The sequence below is a fragment of the Bufo gargarizans genome, chromosome 4, assembly GCF_014858855.1.
Source record: "Bufo gargarizans isolate SCDJY-AF-19 chromosome 4, ASM1485885v1, whole genome shotgun sequence".
NCBI lineage: Eukaryota > Metazoa > Chordata > Amphibia > Anura > Bufonidae > Bufo > Bufo gargarizans.
In genome coordinates, this window is record NC_058083.1 from 486,589,648 (window position 1) to 486,611,942 (window position 22,295).

The 22,295-nt window shown below is 36.9% G+C and overlaps 1 protein-coding gene across 12 annotated transcripts in view; it reads left to right on the forward strand.

Annotated features, from left to right (window-relative positions):
• Positions 1–22,295, forward strand: part of NRXN1 (neurexin 1) — a 1,537,142-nt gene that overhangs the window by 1,203,693 nt on the left and 311,154 nt on the right. For all 12 annotated transcript variants that reach the window (XM_044290694.1, XM_044290695.1, XM_044290700.1 and 9 more), the window contains one exon: positions 11,737–11,918. In XM_044290694.1, coding sequence (XP_044146629.1) covers positions 11,737–11,918 — 182 coding nt within the window. The remainder of the gene's footprint in view (positions 1–11,736; positions 11,919–22,295) is intronic.

Sequence of the window (22,295 nt, forward strand, 5' to 3'; positions counted from 1 at the left end):
AATCTCATTTTTCAAATGACATATTTATGAATTTGCTTAAAGAGAACATGTGACTATAACCTTTATTGCTTAAAGGGAAATGTCACCATGGAAATGTAATGTAAGCCTACAGGCACCATGCTATAGGGCAGGAGGAGCTGAGCATATATATATATATATATATATATATATATATATATATATAGCTTTATAGGAAAAGATTCTGTATAATATGGAATTTATACATTTAAATTTCTGCGTAGATATGTTAGGGTAACTTGTCCAATCAGCATTTAGGAGGTGCCACATGTTAAAGGACAGGTTGGTCCGGAGTCGATTCAGAGAAAATAAAGCTGGCACTTGGTTAGAAGCATGGCGACCTAAGGGAAACTGCCATTGTGGTAATTGCTCATATTGCAGGTATAACCCCCAGTGGGAGGTCCTATCCTTTGGTGGATTACAGCATAAAGTTAACACCTTAATCACATGTAAAACCAAGTTCGTAGTCTATTTAATCTCATGCACTTGTGGTAGGTTTTATATAGGGAAAATTATCAGGTGTCTTAGTGAAAGATTTAGAGAGCACATAAATTCAATGAGCACAGGTAAAGGATGTCCACGCCTTATTGACCATGTAAACCCCGAGCATGGAGGTAATGGCAAAGTTATGAGATTTGCTGCCATAGAGATTGTATCCAATCCCCCACTAGGGGGAGACAGACACTGTGAACTCCTTAGAAGAGAAAGCAAATGGATTTTGCGCTCATGCGCAATGGGCCCCTTAGGTTTAAATTATGGGAGTGTTCTTGTAATATCCAGTGTGTCCTAATGTAGGATCACGTTTTTAAAATGTGTGTTTTGTAACACTTAATGTAATGCTAACCCCAGTGTGAAGTCACATTTTACGACGCTGCTGGTGAGGTCACGGACGTCACAGAGATTACGTATTGGAGCAGACATTTAAATATTGGCGCAGTGGCGCTGTGCATGTTACTGGCCTGAAGAAGCGTTGAGGCGCGAAAACGGCCGTTGCCGTATATCCGCACACTGCGCTGTATGTTTGTCCTCCCCGAGCCATGTATGTATCCAGCCGTGATGAACCCAGCTTCATGTACTCAGCCCTGTAGGAAATAAAGGAAGTTTGCACCAAATAGTGTGTGCTGCCTGTATATGTTTTTTTCGTTTGAAGTCAATGTTGGGCTTTGAAGTCAAGGACGCGGTCCTATCAGTGATTGACAGCTTTCCCTCTAGATATCTAGATATAGCTGTCAGTCACTGTCACACATCTCAGAATATTGTATATACAGCCAAGATGAAAGATATGGTAGGGCTAATAGGCTTTTTGTATTTACCAGTGAAACTGCTTTAGAGTATCCTACTAAAATCTTTAGTTTAATCAGACTGTCCTAGTGTCAGGTTAACTTTAAATGTGTACATGAAGTAGTTACTTGTTTTGATATCAATGACCTTTTTTGGTTTACTTTCCTTGTATTTTCCTGAATTAGGTGTATCTCTGGAGTAGATTCTGGCACAAAGATCCTTTGCTCCAATCTGTGACTTCTCTCCACTGATGCCAGGTCTACACCTGTTTTAGGTATAGAAAATGGTCTAAATGAAAGACATTAGAAGTGGTGGAGGATCTGCTGAAGTTATGTAGAAGCCAGTGCCTCTTCATAACTCCGGCGGATCCACTGCCAGGTATACGGGTTATTAAGATCGGATTTTAAAACATTGGTCTTAATAAATTTGCCCCATAATTTTTAACATATGCCAGAATCCTACTGAAAAAATCATACTTACCTGCACCCTGCTCCTCCGGTCCTTTGAGCTGGATCCCACATCTCCATCTTTGATCCAGTTTTTCTTCCTCCTTGGCTTAAGCATGGTGACCTAAGACTCTTCAGCCAACCCCTGGCTTCAGCTGTAAAATTTCTCCTGTGGACACATCATAGCCGAAGCCAGCGATTGCCTGAAGAAGATCATGACCATGCCCATGTTGGGGAGTAAGAAAACAACTGGAAGATAGAGATTCTGGAGCCAGTGCAGAGGACTGAACTGGTGGGGAACAGGTAAGTATGATCCGTTCAGTAGGGGAGGAGGGCTGCCTCCAACTATTAGAAATTAGGTATTCCCGGACAACCTCTCTAAGGGCTCGTGCACAGTATTATACTATAGATCTTTACAGAGGAATAAGGAAGTCAGCATAGAACAATTGTGGCATGCTCCACTGGATACTTCATTATGGAGGCATTATGCATGTATAGATGCAAGCAGAGGCAGGCTGGCCATAGACCCTACAGGGAATTTCCTGGTGGGTCGATGCCCATGGGGGTGCCGAAGCACTTCTCATGGCTATCAGACAGTCACTTATGCACCTGGCTAGTGGCCGCAGGTGCTCTCCTGAATTCAAGTGAATTGTTGTCCTTAGGATGATGATACAGTTTCGTACTGTGTCACGGCGGCATCTTCAGTTTTTCCTGCCTACTTGTATTGTTCTGTCATTTTAGACCCAGTTACAACATGAGGCCTCTCTTTTTTTTTTTTTTCTCCAGGACCACTTTAAGTTCTTAGGACTCCTTGCACTACCGTATAGGCTCTGTTCACACTGCCCTTGCATGTGTATAACACCTAACTACTGTAGAAAGTTGTACCAAGGCACAAATGTAATCCAAGGGTGATAAATAATTATTGTTACTCTAATTCATCTTTATATATGACTTACCATAGTTGAGTGTTACTGCCGGCATTGACCTGACCATAGTGTTCAGGTAATAAATAGTATCTTGATATTGCATCCGCATGTAAAAAATATTAAAGAACATTCTCTTAATAAAAATATCTCCTTATGGAGCAGTTTTCTATATTTAAAAACCTTATCAATGTACCTAATAACTCTGTAGATTTATGGCTATCGGGATAATTACAGACCAGCAGGGACGTGGGTTGTCAGACAGCAATTCATCCATGTATTGTAAATGTCATGTTCTGCACATATGGTTGAGAGCGACCTCTATGTTATCCATTCTGCTCTAATTCCTTGTACTCGTCAATTTTCTTTTTCTTCCTGATCCATACACTTGTCACCTTTGCCCATAAGAGCATGATTCAGAGAAAAGTAAGCATATCTAGGCATGGAAACTGTAAAACTTCATCTGCTTACTATATTCCTTCATTTCTTAGGAGATACAGATTAAAAAGAAATCGCCCAGACTGTTATATTTTATTGTCTAGTAGACATTCTTCATCTTAATTTTTGTTCCTTAATTTACGCTTCAACATTTAGAAAATTAGAGAAAGATCGTAATTGCATTTGTACAATATGCATTTGTATCTTTACAGCTTATTTTGTTTAATATAGATAGTTTTGAGTGAAGGGAGAGGAAGAGTGCAGGGAGACTAATTCTGCTTCAGTCTTATTTATTTTTTACTACATTTACTTATTCCTATATCAGCCATAAATATAATTCAATACTAGGGATGAGCGAACCTGTGGAAGTTCTGGTTCGCCGGGTTCGGTCGAACATTAGATCAAAGTTTGGGTTCGGAACCAGAACTTGACCCGAACTTGATCCCGAACCCAGACCCCATTAAAGTAAATAATAGCATTATTTAGAAAGAATGCTAAATAAAATGGCCATTGAGGGATTAAAAATAATCCTCTTCTTTCTTCAGGACCTGCAAAAGGACCTGTGATGATGTCACCATGCTCACTACGTGGTGAGCGTGGTGACATCACCGCAGGTCCTTCTATCTTCATTCAGCAGGACCTGCGATGACGTCACTGGGCTCACCACGTGGTGAGGGCAGTGATGTCATTGCAGGTCCTTTTGCACCTGCAGAAAGAAGAAAAAAGTGGATGAGGTGAGTTTTTTAAAATTATTTTTAACCCCTCATTGGCCATTTTATTTAGCATTCTGTTCTAAGAATGCTATTATTTTTAGTTATGTAAAATAATAAAATCACCCGAACACCGAACTAGAACTTCATTGAAAAAGTCCGGGTTCGGGTTCAGGTCCGGGTACCTGAACTCGCAAAGTTCGGTATAAACCTGAACTTTGCAGTTCGGGTTTGCTCAACCCTATTCAATAAAAATAAAATGGAAGCCTTTATTATTCCAGTGCCAGTAGGCCGACCAGTACCATCCAGTCTGCACCCCTTAGGGGGGCCAGGTCTTAATGATGTCCATACTCATCTTTTGCTGGAAAAGTCAGCAAGATGCAGAGAGAGGAGGAACTGGATGTTCCTGATTACATATTCTCATCAATATTAGATGACGTAGAAAAGGAGGAAAAGCAGACGGCAGAAAAAGGACTCCCACCTGTAGTGCAGGAGAGCGCTGGGGTTGGAGAAGTGGGTATGCCAGAGCTGATTAATATTCATTTTTTACTGTCAAATAACCTGTAGGAGATTGCAGGTTAGAACAGCAATAATATGCATATTGCCCCCCCCCCCATCTAACCAGCCAAACCCCAAACCAGCAACAGCTGTTTAAAGGTGCATTAAAGGTGCCATGCGGCCATAAACAATGAAGAAGGGCTATACAGTGCGGTCTTCATTATTAAATGAAAGGCAGTTGCAAACTAATTGGCTGCGCGGTTCTTCATCTCCGCATAGCTGCAACCGGCCCTCAGCATGGCCGCTCCATGTGACCGTACCCTAAGGCAGAGTGGCCTGGGTATACCTAATTTATAGCGATTCATGCCAGAATAATTCATAGCAAATTGAATTTCTTAGCAAACTTTTGCGAAGGTGCCAAATCAAATTTTTCTAAGATTCGCTCATTTCTAAATACAGAACATAGTGCATACTGCATTGTTATATTGGATAATAATTAAAATATATATTTTTTATGCCTAATGTACCAAAATATGCTATCACAACTTGGTACCAATATAGGTATATCATTCCCTACATTTTCTCTTGGTTTGGCATATCCTAAAATGTGTGTCTAGATGAGCAGCTTACCTGGAGCATATCTGGAGCATCATTTTGTTATACTCTCTCTCCAGATATGTGTATGTTATATGTTTCTATATGTAAGCACCCAGGAGTTGTGATGTGAGTTGTAGGCTGCTGAGATTGTTGGTAGCATGTTGTGATGATGTATTGAATGTGTACTGTGGAAAGATAAGGATGGACACATATAGTTTGTTAGTGAACAGAACTATAGACTGTGCTGAATAATGCGAATGGAGTCACTTTTGACCATGTCATTGTTTGATATGTTCTGGTCTTGACTGTATCTGGTAGTCTCATAGCTGTAAAGGAGAGTTGGTTGCACATGCTTGATGGCTTTTCTTCATTTTGAAGGGCCTGGCATAGAGAAAGTAGGGGGTTGCAGAGGTGGAACCTGCATCCGTCTTACATTAGTGAAATATATATGCCACCAATTGTGAGATGGGTATAACATGGTAATGGTTTGATGAATGTGCTGCTAATGAGAAGGTGCATGTAGTGGCTGCAGTTTCAAATTGAAATATTATTTAATGTATATACTGTACATGGCTGATCTTAAAGGCTTTGGACACCTTTGGGACATTTTTAATGATTGTATTTTACTCATTTTTGGCAAAAAATTTTTTAGCCAATCTTTATTTAAAAAATTTGTCCGTTTTTGAGATACAGGGGTTAAAAATCAGCCTGTATCATTTCACAATTCTATTAACTGACGATCATGTGAAGCCTTATCTCTGATCCCCTGACCTTATAAACATTTATCATATCTAAATTCTAATCAAACTGATAAGAATATGGCTTAAATGAGTGTTTATGAGGTCAGGAGATCAGAGATAAGGCTTCACATAAACCATCTGCTGACATTGATAGTCTGCAAACAGACTATTTCTTTTTCTTTTTTACCCTCTGCATCTCAAAAACAGCCAAGAGGAAAAGCAAGGAAGTACAGACCTGTAGGTGACTAAATTGGACATTTACACGTAGGTTGCTTGAAGTCCAAAGCACTGGTTTGTGTTTTTGATATCTGTAAAGCTCAGGGGCACCTTTATCCATTGGACTGTTGAGGGTTTAACCCCACCTATGTAATTTCCTGACGTGAGTTAATGCATTATTAAAAACGTTCATGAGACAACCCTTGCTCATATGCCCCTATCTGACTGTCGATCAAGTAACATTATATTTATTGCCTGTCTGGCAGTAGATGTTTGCCGAGGTTGTCAAGGGTGGAAACGTTTGGTCACTAATAAGACACACCGTTAAAATTAGAAAACTGTCTCATTTACCAAGAATACCAAAAAATTTGCATGAACATTAATTATGAAATTTCTGTTCTCATTTTATGGATGACCCTACTTATAAGTAGTTGCACAGCCAAAATGACAATACATGAGCCAGACAGGGTCTTGGTAATGCAACAAAAAATATGCTGAACGAGAAGTTTAGAAATCTACTTGGCTTATTATACAATAATAAATTCTGTAGCTCAAGCTCAGCCTCAATTACTGAAGATAACTAAATATCATAAAAGATTTCATCATCGCCTTCTACAGCTTAGTGTAAAGAAAGAATAAGACCATGTAGCTTTCTTTCCCATGCCTAAACTCATTGTCTTTGCACAATGTTGCCAGTTTGCCTGAAAGGTAGATTCAGATTGCCCTAGTGTTGTGTTCTGTATCTAGGGAACTAGTACTTATTGATCCATTGGGTCTGTCAGCGTTTCAGGTCACTTGGCTCTAAGCCTGAATTCTTCTCTTGACTTTGAGATATATGCTCTGTGAGCTGACTACTAATAGCCTTGCCTTCCTCACCTGACTTCAGATCAAGGAGCGTACAAAATTATGCGAAGTTACATGCTCTCATCTATCCAAAACTGATGTATATACTACATTGACATGTATGAAAAAAAAAACATGTATTTTTTTTATCTATTGTATTAAAAAAGATAAGTCAAGAGGCATGTATCTTACTGAGGAACTGTAGTTAGACCATAGGTTGGTGTGCACCGGAATCCAAGTTTTCAAAGAATATGAATGCCTTTGATCACATTTGTATTGCACTGCATCAATTAATGAATCAACCCGGTAAGCAAAATATTGCTCAGGAGAGGAGAGAGATTGTCTGGAGAAGAATTGTTAGATGAAATTGATCAGGAAATGCATTTTCAGATTTATTTAAAAAAAAAGGCAAGCTAAAAATGAATAAAGAAACAAAGGGTCTCTGAGGGTGAATCAGCTTGGGAAACTGCATCGAAATATATCTGCTAGAGACATCTTAGCACCTAAAGTAGGTGAAGCTGGTCATAAACATAAAGATAAGACCACAATGCAATGATTCATATATTTTTTTAAAGCTAGGGCATACACAAAATATATCTCAATGATGCAAATGGTTTATGCCATCATTCACATCATGTGAAATATTGTACACTTTCATTACCTTAATGTGTACTTTTCTCAGCTTTGAAGCATTCACCCCTGGCAAAAAAATATGCCAAATTTCTACTGTTCTTAGTACCAAAGTTACAACAGCATTAATAATCTTTGAAGGGAAAGTGTCATGTTTAACATGGTGTCTGAGCTGAAGGTAGCATGTTGTAGAGCAGGAGGAGCTGAGAAATGTATACAGTATATAGTTTTATGGATAAAGTTTGAGTTTAACATAATTTATTCAGTTATATTCCTGCTGATTCTGGGCTTTGAAGTCCAGGAGACTGTCCTATCAGTGATTGACAGCCTTCCCTCTACGATATCTGTGTATACATAGATAGTTGTCAATTACTGATAGGACCGCCTCCTGGACTTCCAAATTCAAAATTAGCACAAAATATGAATAAATATATTGCACTGAATATTTTCTCATAAAACTATATATCATTTTGCTCAGCTCCTTCTGCTCTATAGTATTCTGCCTACAGATTATCTTACATTTAAAGAGAACTCTGCTTTCATTCCTTAACTGGTCTGGAAAAATGAAAGCTGAGTTCTAATTATCTACTACGAGCAACAATGTGTTTTTCCTTATTAGATCGTTTTGATAGATGAGACCCATTACATACAGTAGAGCACTATATTTTACATTGTAAGTATTCTCTCTGTTTAAGCTCTTAGACCTCGTCTGGGGTTATCTTTTGGCATATCTCTGTGTTTTAAGATGAATTTATATTATTTCTATATTATTTATGGTCTAAAGGGCTGTACAACTCTAAAAACTGTGAAACATTGCTAAACACACATTTATTTTATTCCCTGTTCTCCAGATCCACTTTATCTGTATACAATAAGCAAAAATGTGCAGAGTTGCCATTTTAGCAATTTCACCACCCTGAACTAAGCCGTATGTATTATGGCTACAAATCCAGGCCTGGCTTCAAAGTCCTCTGACTATATGAGATTATAATTTAATCCCTCATTTGCTTGTCTGTTGCAAATGCAACACTGCTAAAACCAAGTATTCCTAGGCAACTGCCTTCGAAAAGCCGATGGGATTTGTAAGACGGTCAGATATTCAGTGCATTCTTCACCTTACATTAAACATGGTTTTCCGGTGCGCGGGTGTAAATTGTGAAGAATAAACTGGTTTTGTTTATCAACTGAGAATCATTCAGTGCTAAATATATGATAGAAAGTTGTTTAATTTTCAGATGTGCAGAACACAGGATTACAAGAATACAAAATAGCAATTGTTGATGTATAGCATGTTATAGCAGGGAATGTTCACCTCATTCTTTTAGGGTTTCTATATCCTATATTTTACAAAACTTCTGGGATATACTATAATAATCTTATCAGCTCCGATCCTTTACGAACCGTGCCACACTTTGGGCATCCTTGTTTAGATTGCTGTCTGGTCCCAACATTGTCAATGATTGGGAGGGGGGGGGGGGGTAGGTGAGCACACTCAATAAACTGCTTTCATGGGCATAACTACCAGGGTAGCAGGCATAGCAGCTGCTATCAGGACCAGAGGGGGAGCTGGGCGAACAGTACTCCATGTAAAATATTTAGAAAACAGGTTGCGCGGGTGCTTGCCACAGCAGGTTGTGCTCCAAATCACTCTCAATATGGATTCCAAAGTAAAAGGTTGGGGCAGCACTCCATTAGATTTTCAAAAAGATCTGTGTGTAATTTATTGCAGATGCATAAACACTAGATGTGATATTTCCGATGAAAACTAATCGAATGCTGACTCCATCTCCACTCAGACATACAGTATGTAGAGCTAGTGATGCACAGTATATGGACAATGGAAGCGTGCATTACATTGTGCATTACCTCAATGATGCGGCATCTTTAACCTATTTCTGTACATCACCATGCATATTATGATATTAGCTTGATATAATTGCGAGCCTTATTGCTATACTGTGAAATAATTGTGCAAAACTATTTATAAATGAATCCAAATACCTATTTTTTGGTATTTTCTAGTAGTAGAATGTAGTATTTTTATTTGACTTATTTTATATAGTGCTGTTATATTCTGCAGTGCTTTACAGACATTATTATCACTTGCTATTCCCAATGGAGCTCGCAATCTAAACACGGGGGAACAAACAAAGTACCATGCTGCCATGGTATAAATGTTCAACTCTGTTTTCAGTACTTGATTATGGAGGCAGCTTTGTTATCAGCATTCAGTTCAGTGATATGCTTTACAGTAGCCACATGGACCATGGAACCTGTAGAATGTAGATGGCTTCTATGGTAGAGTGCCATAAGCATATTCTATGACCTGTGTAGAGGTCTATAAGTAGCAAAAAGTCAGATGAACTGGACATAGTATATTTTCTATTGAAGACATATCTGTGATTATATTGAGAGGACTACTGAGATGTGACCTCCATAGCACAGATGTTGTCAGCCAATTATCGGTTTAAATTGCCAAAACTTTAATGTTTTTAAAGATAAGTAATGACATTACAATAATAAGTTTTCAAATAAAATGTTCAGCATACAAAGCTTGAATCACTTTTTGATGGCATACTCTTTATTATGTAGTGGTCCTTTAACTCTTAGAAAATAAGTAAATAAATTAAAGTGGAAATTCACTAGTTGATTTCTGACATGAGATGTTTCAGAAAACAACACATTGGAGGTAAAATTGAGCTGAGATGGACAAACTGTTTGTAGTACTTCTTAATCTGTACAAACAGAGTTTCAGAATGTATTAACAGTTATAAGTTATGTTTTCGGTGCACAAAACATTTGCTTTACATTGCTATATCTGTAACACATGAATAGCGTATTGTGAGAGTTCACAGTGTAAGAAAGAAATTGTTCTGGAGTTTCACAGTTGAGTGACGACTAAAAGAATAATTCTGAAAATAAAGAACACATTAGAGGCTAGGGACCTAATAATAAAGCCATGGTGTGCAATATACTATTCAAGAGAAAAGCAACAGATGGAATCAATGTATCACAATAAAGAGATTGTTTGGCCACATAAATATTTTCTCTGGTACAAAAGTTATTGAGGTTCTTGATTCCACCCAGTGCCATGGCAGATCAAAGAGGATACATTATCATGTATTGCTAAGGCAACTCGCTATGTGTCATAGCAAGAGTGAAGAAAAGTAATGAAGTGACGAGTGATGGGCTGATGCGGGCTAAATTTATTTGAAAACAAAGAATGAAGTGCAGTAGTCAATCTCTTAGACAAACAGCATGGAAAAACAATGGATATAAAGTTGTAACCAGTAGTTCATAAATGACCTGTCATGTTCTTTAGAACATTTTAGCATTTTTTTATTTTTATTTTCAAAATTAAATAGATGAGTAATTTTATGGGCACTTATGTGTACTTATACATCATTGTAGGATTCCCACTGACAGGTACATCAAAGAGGACACAGTGCTTGGCTACATTGGTTTAATCTGTGCATCCAAACTCAACAGAACCAGTAGTGGACAGAGGCCTGAACTCAAAGTGGAGATCATTGACCATGATCATCCTATTGACTTCTTAATGAGGTTCTAGAGATGTAATGATAGCACACCATACATAGTATAACTACTTTAGCTGATGCAGAGCCTCTTTGGAGTGGTTAGTATTGGTGCCTTGCAGTATTGGGGTCCTAGGTTCAAATCTGACCAAGCACAACATCTACATGGAGTTTGTTCTTCCCTTGTTTGCGTTGGTTTCCTGCCGCACTCCAATAACATACTAGAACTTAGATTCTGAGCTCCATTGGAGACAGCAGGTCATGATGTCTGTAAACCGCTGCAGAATATGTCAGTGCTATATAAATGAGTTAAATAAATGAATGCATTTAAAAAATATTGTTAAGCTTTAGAGATGGTTGGATAAAATTCACCAGTTTCAAGATTCACTGTGAAAGTGGTTCCTATTTTGAAAACAAAATTGAGACAGATCATTTTTAAATGGGTATTATCATCTTTATTTCATAAATATCTGATAGATGCGGGTCCCACTTCTATCTCCAGAATAGTCGCATGACCCCCCTCCCCCATCCTACAGAGAGTTAATGGAGAGATGGCTGCGCTGCACAGTTCTCCATTCACTTCTATGGGAGTCACAGAAACAGACAAGAACAGCCGATTTCTGATCTAAGCTTTGTGACTGAATACTGGAATGTACTAGATGGAATGATGATAACATTTTTATTCTCTTTCAGTTGCAGGATTACATGGTTTCCGTTTAGAAAAGTTCTCAGTTATTGTATCATTTTTGGCATAAAGTCCTCTTTAGCATGTTAATCGGATTGAATATAACAATGCCTTTTTATGTTTTTTTCGTTCACGTTCGTTACATAACATACATTTCTCTGTTTTTCTTCTACAGCTGGGACGACGTACATCTTTAGTAAAGGAGGAGGACAAATAACATACACATGGCCACCGAATGATCGGCCTAGTACACGAGCAGACAGACTGGCTATAGGGTTTAGCACTGTACAAAAAGAAGCAGTATTGGTTCGAGTGGACAGCTCTACGGGACTGGGTGATTACTTAGAGCTGCACATTGTAAGTAGTATATTTTCATTTTTTCCATAAATGGCTGATGATAATATAGTCTATAGGGCACAGATTATATTTTTTATACTTTATGTTCTCAATAGATATTGATTAGATTGCTTACTATCTTTTTGGATGACATAATTAGTAGCACCATTAATTTACCATAAGACGTTACTGAAAAGACTAGGGACCTAATAAGAGCAGCCAAAATTGTATTGAAAAAATTATCATCTAGAGGGGTAATCCTCCAAAAGACCACACTCAGCAGGTATAGTATATGAAACAATCAAAATCTATCTCTAGAAATGTAGATAAAAAGTCTAGATAAAAGGGAAGTCCTTACAAAGCGGAAGTCTTTTGGATAATTTTTATTTTACACTGTGGTGGAAATATAATTAATTGAATGCATTTGTGTAACTCTATTCTTAACTTTAAAATTTGTAAACCCCAATATTCCTCCAACAGAAGTATCAGTGCTGCTTCACTGCATAGTGCACGACAGTGCTGTACGCTATCTGCATAGTCTGGCTGCACTTATATAAAATGAATGAGCAACCTGCTGTGCAAATAGCAGCATTACATTAATGGCCTAGCATGCAATACTGGTTAGTGTTGCTACATCTGTATGCCATACTCATATGGGTTTCAGGAAGCTTAGGTATGGGGAGCTGTGCATTGTTATTGATTAATCATTTTTTGAGCCAAAAACCTGTTTAAAAAATTAAGCTAATTGGCACATTTTGGTGTATCTAGGTTTTCTACAATTTCTTCCAACATGCTTAACTAGGGGGCAGAGTGAAAAGGGGGCCATGATTTACTGGAAAGGCAGAAGACCCTAAGATGCACCATCTTGCACCATAATTGCTACATAATTCTGTCATAAAAATCTGTCTCAAAGTAAGCCAAATAATGGTTGGTCAAATAAAAGTGTCTCCCTGCACCACATTTATCATCTAGCCTGAGCCCCAGTGATAACCCTTGAGCAGGTTTAGACAGCTACAAATTTAGATCATCTACAGGATTTGTAAATCTGGGCCATTGTGCCTGAATAAAAAATGGAGGCAACACTGTACTTTGGCCACTAGTGATTTTCTTTCACTGTTATTTTTGTGATAAAAGCTGCACGAGGGCAACACAACCAGGAACCAGTATGAGGACCTCTCCAAACAACTCCCAATAACTCATCTTCAAGGAACCCTAATACAGAATACAGGGCTTAACTTCAGCCAAATCTATTATCTATAATTGTTTAGGCTTTGAATGAAGCTGGGCTTTAACTAATGAACCAGTGTAGTAATCTAATTGAATTAATAAAGGATTAAGGTTTTCTCCATTCTGGAGGGTTTGTAGGTAAAACTATTTAATCAGGCTATGGAAAGAGAGCTTATTAAATTTTTGCAGGGGCATTTCCATCAAAAGTTTTCACAACCTATATGTGAATATCCTATGTACCTTTTGAAAAAGTCACTGCTTGTGTTCTCTTTCCTCTCCTGGATCATAAACTTCCTCTTTGTTTGGACTTTTAGACCCTTTCTTAAGGGTTGTATTAGAGTTGCAGAGGGTCGGCCAAATCATCACTAACAATCATTCATAGGAATACTCATTAATGATCTGCCTGTGTAAAAGTGCAGACGATTACCGGATGAACAAGATGCAGATCACGCTGTCTAATCACACACTGCTACCGGCAAATAATGATTCTGTATGAGGATGAGTGATGGCATTAGTGATCGCTCTTCCCCGTACTTTAGTGGAGATCTCTACATGTAAATGCAGTGGTGTCTTTCCCTGAAGAAGCAGGAAATTGTCAAGAAGAAAGCTTCCTCCTGACAATCGTAATGCTCACCTGCAGGTCTAATATTGCCCTAACTCTCTCAGTCAGGTAATCATTGTGTTCAGAGAGAGCTGACCCAAAGTGACTTGATTAGAGCATCATACATTACACTAAGCATAATGCTCTTTTGTGGTCATTTTCATATAGGCCTATTAATAGAAAAATAGAGCTGTCATACTGGTATCCCAATTCTATACCTACTATTATTATAAGGATTGCCTTTCAGATAACATCTTTCCCTCAAAGCAGCAGTAAACTGATGTTGAATTATCTATTTATCATATGTGCTGTCTGCTAGAGAATTACAATATTTAGTTTTTAATGTTCAATGGCATATAACCGTCAAAATGAAAAAGAACAAGAGCCAGACATTCAAAACAAAATATTATGAAAACTGAGTTTAAAAGTGATACTTCTTTTTGGTGGAAATTTCCCTTTAATATTTTTATACTGGTTTCAACTTTTAACAAAATTGAACAAACTAAGCACTTTTTCTTCACCTTATGAGTGAATTATTCATATTATTTGTGCATTATGCTCTGCAACATAATATAATTAGGTCAAATCTAATATTTCTTCAGAAAAAATAACAAGTGCTCAATTTTTTATCATCATAGATACTACAATTTTACTCTCCATTTTTATAGCAACAATAACAGTTCTTTGTTACAATTTTTGCTGCCTGGACATCTACTTGTGTAGAGCCATTATCAGAAGGAAAACTGAGTTATTGTATGTTGGGATCCCAAAGGGAAACTTGGAAATTTCACTCTTCTAACTTTTTTCAGAACATTATTTGTTTATTTTTCAATCCAGTTTACTTTGAAGGTTTTGTAGACTTTTATGTCTCCCAAAAGGGATTCCAGTGTTGGTCCTTTGGATGATCTTACAGCATACAATAAAAACTGTTGGCTTTAAACTTTGAATGCATATGACGGCAAAGATCACATATTTTTGCATGTTTCTTTCCCTCAAGCTGTTTCACAAGACAGATAGGCAATAGGTAGGTGCATTGGAAATTCACAGTTGTCTTATACCAACCTGCATTGAGAGTTTTGATTCCTAAACTGTTACATAAGACAGGGATGCTGCAAACAAATGAAAGTATTCAGTTCTTATTATGTCAGGTTGAACTACTTCTGCAAAGAACTAAGTTAAGACACCTACAAATATTGTAATTGGGAATAAAGGATGTGGTGCACTCAATTGACATGCATTGGCCTCTTCACTGGAGATGGAGATAAGGTGGCAAAACATAATGCTCTAAAATAGTCTAATAATTTAAATTCAACAATTTTAACCAAAACAATTAGTTTTGTGTGAAATTTACCAGCCAACAAAAATGTTATCCAACTGATAACAGATCATCATTATCTGACAAAAAGTTGGCCATATTTAGAGCTTTTGTCCTATAGTTGCTAATCCTTGACTGTGTACATATAATGCTGATGGCTGTTACACAGTGATCTTTCTGTGAAAAAACTTCCCAGGGAGAGGTAATTTGTCATCTGCCCAGCATCTCTGAACGTGTATGACCATTATAAAAGACTATAGTGGCCAATATTGGCTAAAATGTATATGTATGAGTGTGTTCGCAAAATGTTCGCTCACCAGATGATTGTTCATTCAGGTGTTGTTCAATATGTTTATGTCTAATGTATATGGCCACCTTTAGGCTAAAAATAGTCATATGCAGTGAAATGCATCAACACCATCCAGAGTTGTATCTGCATCCACACTCTATTCCTACCTCTCTCCTTAGACATGTGAATTCTGATCTGGGATTACTGGGTACAAAAAGTTTACCTTTTCTTTTTTTTTTTGTAATATGATGAATAAATATGCTACACTCAACACACACTTATAGCACTCATGGTGAATAAAACATGCATGGTGTATGTGTATTTCTAATATGACCATTGGGTGTTGCATGTTTACTCATTCATTTTTATAAAATTTAGCAAAAAAAATATCCTGACCCGATAATCCCAGATCATAGTGCACATGTCGACGGAAGATGCTAGGGATAGGGAGAGAGTGAGGATTGAAAGACAACTCTGGATGCTGCTGACGTATCTCATTGTGTGTCACCATCTTTAGATCAAAGGTGGCCATATACCTTAGACAGAAATATGTTAAATTTACAATCAAGTAGTGAACGAATATTGTGAAAACATAGCCACATTTACACACTTTAGTCCATAGTGGCCATTACAGTCTTTCAATAATCCTAGATCAGGGTTTACCATATTTTTTCTCAAAACTATAATAACAAAACCCATGAATGTGGTATTTCCTTGTTTGAGGAATGTAAACTGGTTTCTGGAAGACAGGCAAAGAGTGACCAGAGTTGTTAAATGAGTTTTCCTGATGGAGAACATTTATTAAAAATTAAATAAAAATGAATGGGTTAAAATGAAAAAAATTAAATAAGTTTGTATTCACCTTACCAATCCTCTGCTGCTTCTAGTGCTATGCTGCTCTGGCCCATGCTGCTCTCCACTTCCTGATCTTATGTCAATACACAAGACATGGCACCAATTAAATCACCCGGTCTTGAAAGGCAGGGACCAGAGCAGCGGTGTGGGAGAGGTGAAAGTGAGTAATGCTTTTTATTTTTAACCCATTCTGACCCATTTAACACAAACCCTTCTAATGTCAAAGGAGGAAAGAATAAGTCCCCTACCCTACCTACTGCATACCACTGCTCAAATAGTACCTACAGTGCATAGCAATATAGTGTAGACATATATTGAGCAAAGGAGGGACCTATATACAGTCCCCCTGTGCATCTTCTCATCTCTTCACTTCAAGCTGGCTGAAGTCAGGTAGCCTTTTTATAAATAAAACACCAATCTTCATCATGGTATAAAAAGTGGCAAAATACTCATAAAATAGAAGAATTCCACTTTTCAGTCTTGTGCTACGCAAGCGGTCTGTTGACGTTATTTATATTTCCAGTATGATTGCATGAATATCAAGCGATGATAGCAGAGTCATAACCTTGATGGTTGATCTGCTGTTTGACGTGTAATAAATGAATTTTCTATTATGCACGCCTTTGCAAAGAATGCTCCGGTGATAGTGTGTTGGACAGTTTTTGATCCAAGACTGCATTTATTCCTGGAACTTGGCATCAAATTACTGATGCATATAGTAATTTAGTTTTGTGAAAAGAAATTGTTGTGGATCATGAAATTCTACCTCTAGGTCATCTAAGAATATATGTAAATCAATATTGCCAAAGCAAAATAGAACTTATAAAGGAAGCTTTAGGAATCGCTTTAAGGCTTTATTATTAGTATAATTCTTAATCTTCGAGATGAATGCATAGTCATATTGTTACATAATACTATAGCCCACTTAGATTGTTTCCAAAAATATACTACATAAGGGCAACGCTATATTGTTTGGACAGTGAGAAAACTAATTGGACAATGAACACTTAGCCAGATCTATTACACATTCCAGTGGACCATTTAGCTTCTGCTTTTGAAATCGAATGTCATATAGGTCTTCTCAAATTTCATAACCCAATCCTACAAAAGAAATTATCAATTCTACATCCACTTATGGTTGTTACAGATTTTCTTGCCATTTGATATTGTAAGCTGCTGTCATTAATCATTGTTGGTGATCATTTTTTAAATGATTGGAACCTTTTTGAAGCACTTACCTTTTATATCCATCTTAGGATGTAATGTGTCTCTAATGAATTAAAAAGTTTTATCATTGTGAATACATTTTTATAGTTGTTTAGAAGATTTTTGTATTATTTATCCTAAAAAATAAATAAATAAATAAATTAATGAATTAATTAATTAACAAGAGAGGCCAGTAAACTTTTTCACCACAGGAGCCATGTTAAGGTGTAACAAAACTAGGTAATGAGAACTTTATCTAATGAAGATTTTAGATTTGCCCTGGCCTTGGACAAATCCAAATCTTTTGGATTCTTTCACTAAACAGTATGAGTTCCCGATTACCATACCTTTACTATAGAGTATGGTCTCCAATGTGGCTGAATGAATATAGCCTCCATTAACGCAAGACTGTGTGAGTCTCATGCATGCGCCATTACTATGAGTAGAAGCGCATACCGAACTGTATTACACAACAGATATGAACCTGGATTTGTTGCTTGCCTGCACCTATCTATAGAAAGGAGGCTGCAAAGAGCATATGTCACTAAAGGGAAGGTAGTAGATATATTTGCATCCATTAGGATCTTCTGAAGTCTCTTGTATTTTTTCTTCTTGCTGCTCATTTTCTGCACCACCTATTTTCTCTATAGTAGAACATTTTGTAGATGTCCTAAACTAATGAGTTCTATCCTGTAATGGATTTTTTTTCACCATTTTGCCTATGGCATAGATTCAATACAATTTGCAATCAGTAGTTCACAAGCTTTATGTGGCTCCTGCATGTGAGTTGTTGCCAAATTGCTATACTATCACAACTATCACATCTCATGTATAGCATTGGTCAGCTATAGGTACCAGGTGCTTTCACCCCCTCTTCACCCCCTATAGTTACGCCCATGATATTATTATCGTAGTGCTATGATAAAAACCTAATGTATGGTCAACCACAAAAATCAGAAAAACTTTGCATTGAGACGAGCAAATAGATTTGTTAAATCAAAATTCCACAATTATTATTTTTTTTAAGTTTGGAATAGTAAGAATCTGAAATTTGGACAAATTGCCAATCTGGAAAGAGAGAGAATTATATTACACTATCCATATTGTACTATGTAAATTAAATCACACATAAAGTTACTTTCATGAATATCAGGTCTTAGCAATAAGAAAATCTCAGAATTCTTATCTCCTGGGGAGCAAATGGTGGAATTTGAAAACCAGTACATAATAACTACACAGAGCTGTTTAATATGAAGGCCAGAAAACAGTATTGCTGCATCATACGCTAATGCGTAAATGCTCTCAGAAGGGGATTTACACAAAAGGCATGTCTAACACTTTAGTCCACTATTTACATCTGAGAACATCTTAAAGCTCTTACCATTTAGACGCTAATAATATTAAATAGATATTGTATATGCTTAGGTAGAATTGTTTGCCCAAGATGTCATGGTGACCCTTTGTTTTCAAACACATTACTGTTGATCCTTAGCATTGAAATAAACATTGCGTAGTGTAACTATTTTTTCTTCTTTTTTTAAACCACTTTTTCTATTCATGTATTCTTTGGTTTTATACATTACTGATTGAATGTGCTTAGTGCAGAAAAAGCGTAAGCTTCTGGACTTTCTATTATCACAAACATAAAGGAAAAAGAAAAAAGTGGAAGCAGGTTAAAAATAAATATCAGGCTTGCTCACATGCCCAAAACACTTATAGATTACTCTGTGGATTATTGCATTTTCAATTTCTCTAATCCCCATTTTCTTATCCCTATGATTTATCATCTTGAAATGCAAACTCAGCTTTTCAAAAATACGGATTGAAACAGTTCAAAATGGAGAAAAGTATTTTCTCTAGGAAATTATCAGGATTTGTTGGATTTGTAAAACTGCTTGTGGAAATATGTGGTTCCTTTGATAAATGGTAGAGCAATAAATACATAGTTTTATATGTGGACAGATAATATGGGTCAAAACCATTTTGCAGTCAATGACATTGTAGACCAAATGTAACCACTGGTTATGTTTACATTATTATAAGGGCCCATTTCATCAGGTTTCTCTTGCCTTTTTATGACCAGAAGAGTGTAGTCTATTGGTCTTGTCTTTTTATAAAATAAAAAATAAAATAATAATTATGGGCTCTTAAATGATAAATTAGAAATGCACCAAGTAGTCCATGAACTTCTGACAAAAAACCCAAACAAACAAGTATACAAAGAAAACAACCCAAGACAGAAAGAAAATTAGTGTGTATAGGTAATATTGCATAATATAAACAGCAAATATTGTAAAAGGAGATGAAGCCAAAATCGATTCCTTGAGGCAAAACACATTACAAACAAGAAATGTAATATTTATTGCATAATTGGTGCCAAATGTGAGTTCTATATAAACCTCTGAAACAGTTTTCTGTCTATCTTGGGGCATAATATTATAAATAAATGTGAGACAAAAGTTTTACAATATCTGCAAATCTGAAAAATGTAAGGATTAGTGTTGAGCGACAAGACTATAAATCCAATAGTTGGCGCTGTTCATGAGCAGTGTAGATCACAAATTTTCCATGCAAATGTTTTTTCCGCTGAAAAACAAAGCATATTCTGCTCATTTGCAGGTCTTTCCCATATGCAAATAAGTTTTTACATGACAACACTGTATAGAAAGGTTACTGAATATTATGTTAGGGCTATCAGAAAACTTTTTGTCACCCTAATGATATTGATCTAGGTGTGCAGGTCCACCCAAGCCATCCAACAGATGTGAAGCAACTTTAAGGCTTACTGGCTCTCAGTTACATGAGAGCTGGTTTGCAATATCTCATAGTGCTCAAGGCTGCCATTGTAAGGTGTGCTGACTGTTATCTGTTTCATTGATAGATTGTTGGCTTCCACATACCTGGCTTTTGGCGTATAGCCTTTGTGTGGTTGTCTATTGTATGTCATACATAATAGGAATCCAAGACGCAGCCAGCCATCCTCTTAATGCTGTTTCCAAACCATTTTGGTGGGATTTCCATCAATTTCTAACCTTTTTTGTTAACCAAACATCCTCTTTTCTTCGGAGCAAGGGGTGCCTGGGGTTCTCCCATTGGCTTCCATTGTGCTCGGTAGAGCACACGAGCATACTGATGTGTTCGGCCTGAGCACCCAAACACATGAGCACTTTGGTGCTTGATCAACACTAGTAAGGATCTATGTTACCAGAATTATTGTTTATTACCATGTATATGCAAGAAAGTTACAGAAAACATCAAGTTCTAAGAAATGGCATAGCCATAAAAAAGCACCCTGTGTGTTATGCAATTTCATGCAATAACACAATGTACAACACAAAGACTAAACATGTGACAGCATGGAGTTAGTGTAACATATACTTAGCATAAATGAATGAAAAATAATGAATAGTCAGCTTCGGTAAATTGCCCAACTAATATTTATAAGATGTGCAGCAGGAATGTACGCAGTAAAGCTTAACATTTAATAATTACTGTTAACATTCAAGGAGATTGCCAAAATACAAAAGCAATGAATAAAATGGCCATAAAATATAAAAGGTCATTCATATGCAGTACTATAGAACACGTCCTTGTAGAATGGTGGCTGCTGTGAGGACGATAAGCACAGCGTGCAGCCAGTAATCCACAGGGGTTAGTATTAAGAAGTTAAGTAGTAACGCTCAGGACTTTGCAGGTTATAAGTAACATCAGATTTGAGAAACACAATGTAAAGTGATCTAAATAGTATGGTTATATTTAAAATAGGAATGTGTCAACTTTTCCTTTTTCTCAATGAATTGGTATCAAAGATATAGTCTGAAATTAATATTATTTGATTTTAAAGGGTTTATCCCGTTCTAATAATATGCAGAATATCAATATGAATACCTTATCAGTGGAGTCTGACTCTTGGCATTTCTACCAATGTGCTATGCAGTGATCACCATGTCACCTTCATGGATTACCAGGCATAGCAGTGTGACACTTATAGCTACTATACATACCTATGCCTTGTGTTACAACTGAATCCCATTCACTTCAATAGGAATAAGCTGTTCTGAGATATTATATCAGAGACAGGTGCTATCAGCACTACATAGCTATGCCTGGTAATCAATAAAGAGGCTATGGTCCCTTTTAATCAGTTGATTGGCAGAATGCCAGGATTCCAACTCCATCATCTCCACCAATCAGATGATTAAATAAGACAAAACATTTGACGTGCAGGTGATTGGTATAGGTGCCAAAAGTAGGATTCCAATTGATGTGATATTGATAGCCTATCTTAAGGATAGGTGTCATCAGTAAAGATGAGCTAATTGATTTTAAAATTGGGAATGGAAATTGGCATGAATTTTTTAAAAAGCTGGCGTGCAATAGAATTTGAATTTTTTGTGGTTAATTTTGTGAGAATTAAAGAAAGAGATCTAGAGAGGGAAAGCGAGAGAGAATAAGAATGAAAAAAACAACCAAAGTTAAATTTCACTCTTAGAAGCTTACCAACCACTTGGCCTTTTTGCAGGCCTGTCAACACTCAATCCTCTATACTTTATGTTTGAGCTTCTCTTTTAGATTCATATTAAAAAAGTTGTCTTAGAATAACCTAGGTCATTTGGGTCTGATAATAATAGCTCACCCTCAGAGCCCTTAGATTAGTAGTCAACCTGTAGGTCTTGAGCTTGATTATGAAACTACAATGCTTAGTATGGTCTGGGACCTTCAGGATTTCCAATTATGAGATGGAGTTTTGCAGCTGCTGGCGATCCATAATTTGGTGACCACTTCTCTAAATGTGCTATTGTAGTTTTATTTACATTGTAAAATAATGGACAAATAACATACAATGGTGAAAAACAGGTAATAGCTATACTTTAACATGATGTCAGATCCTTGGTCAGCCAGAAG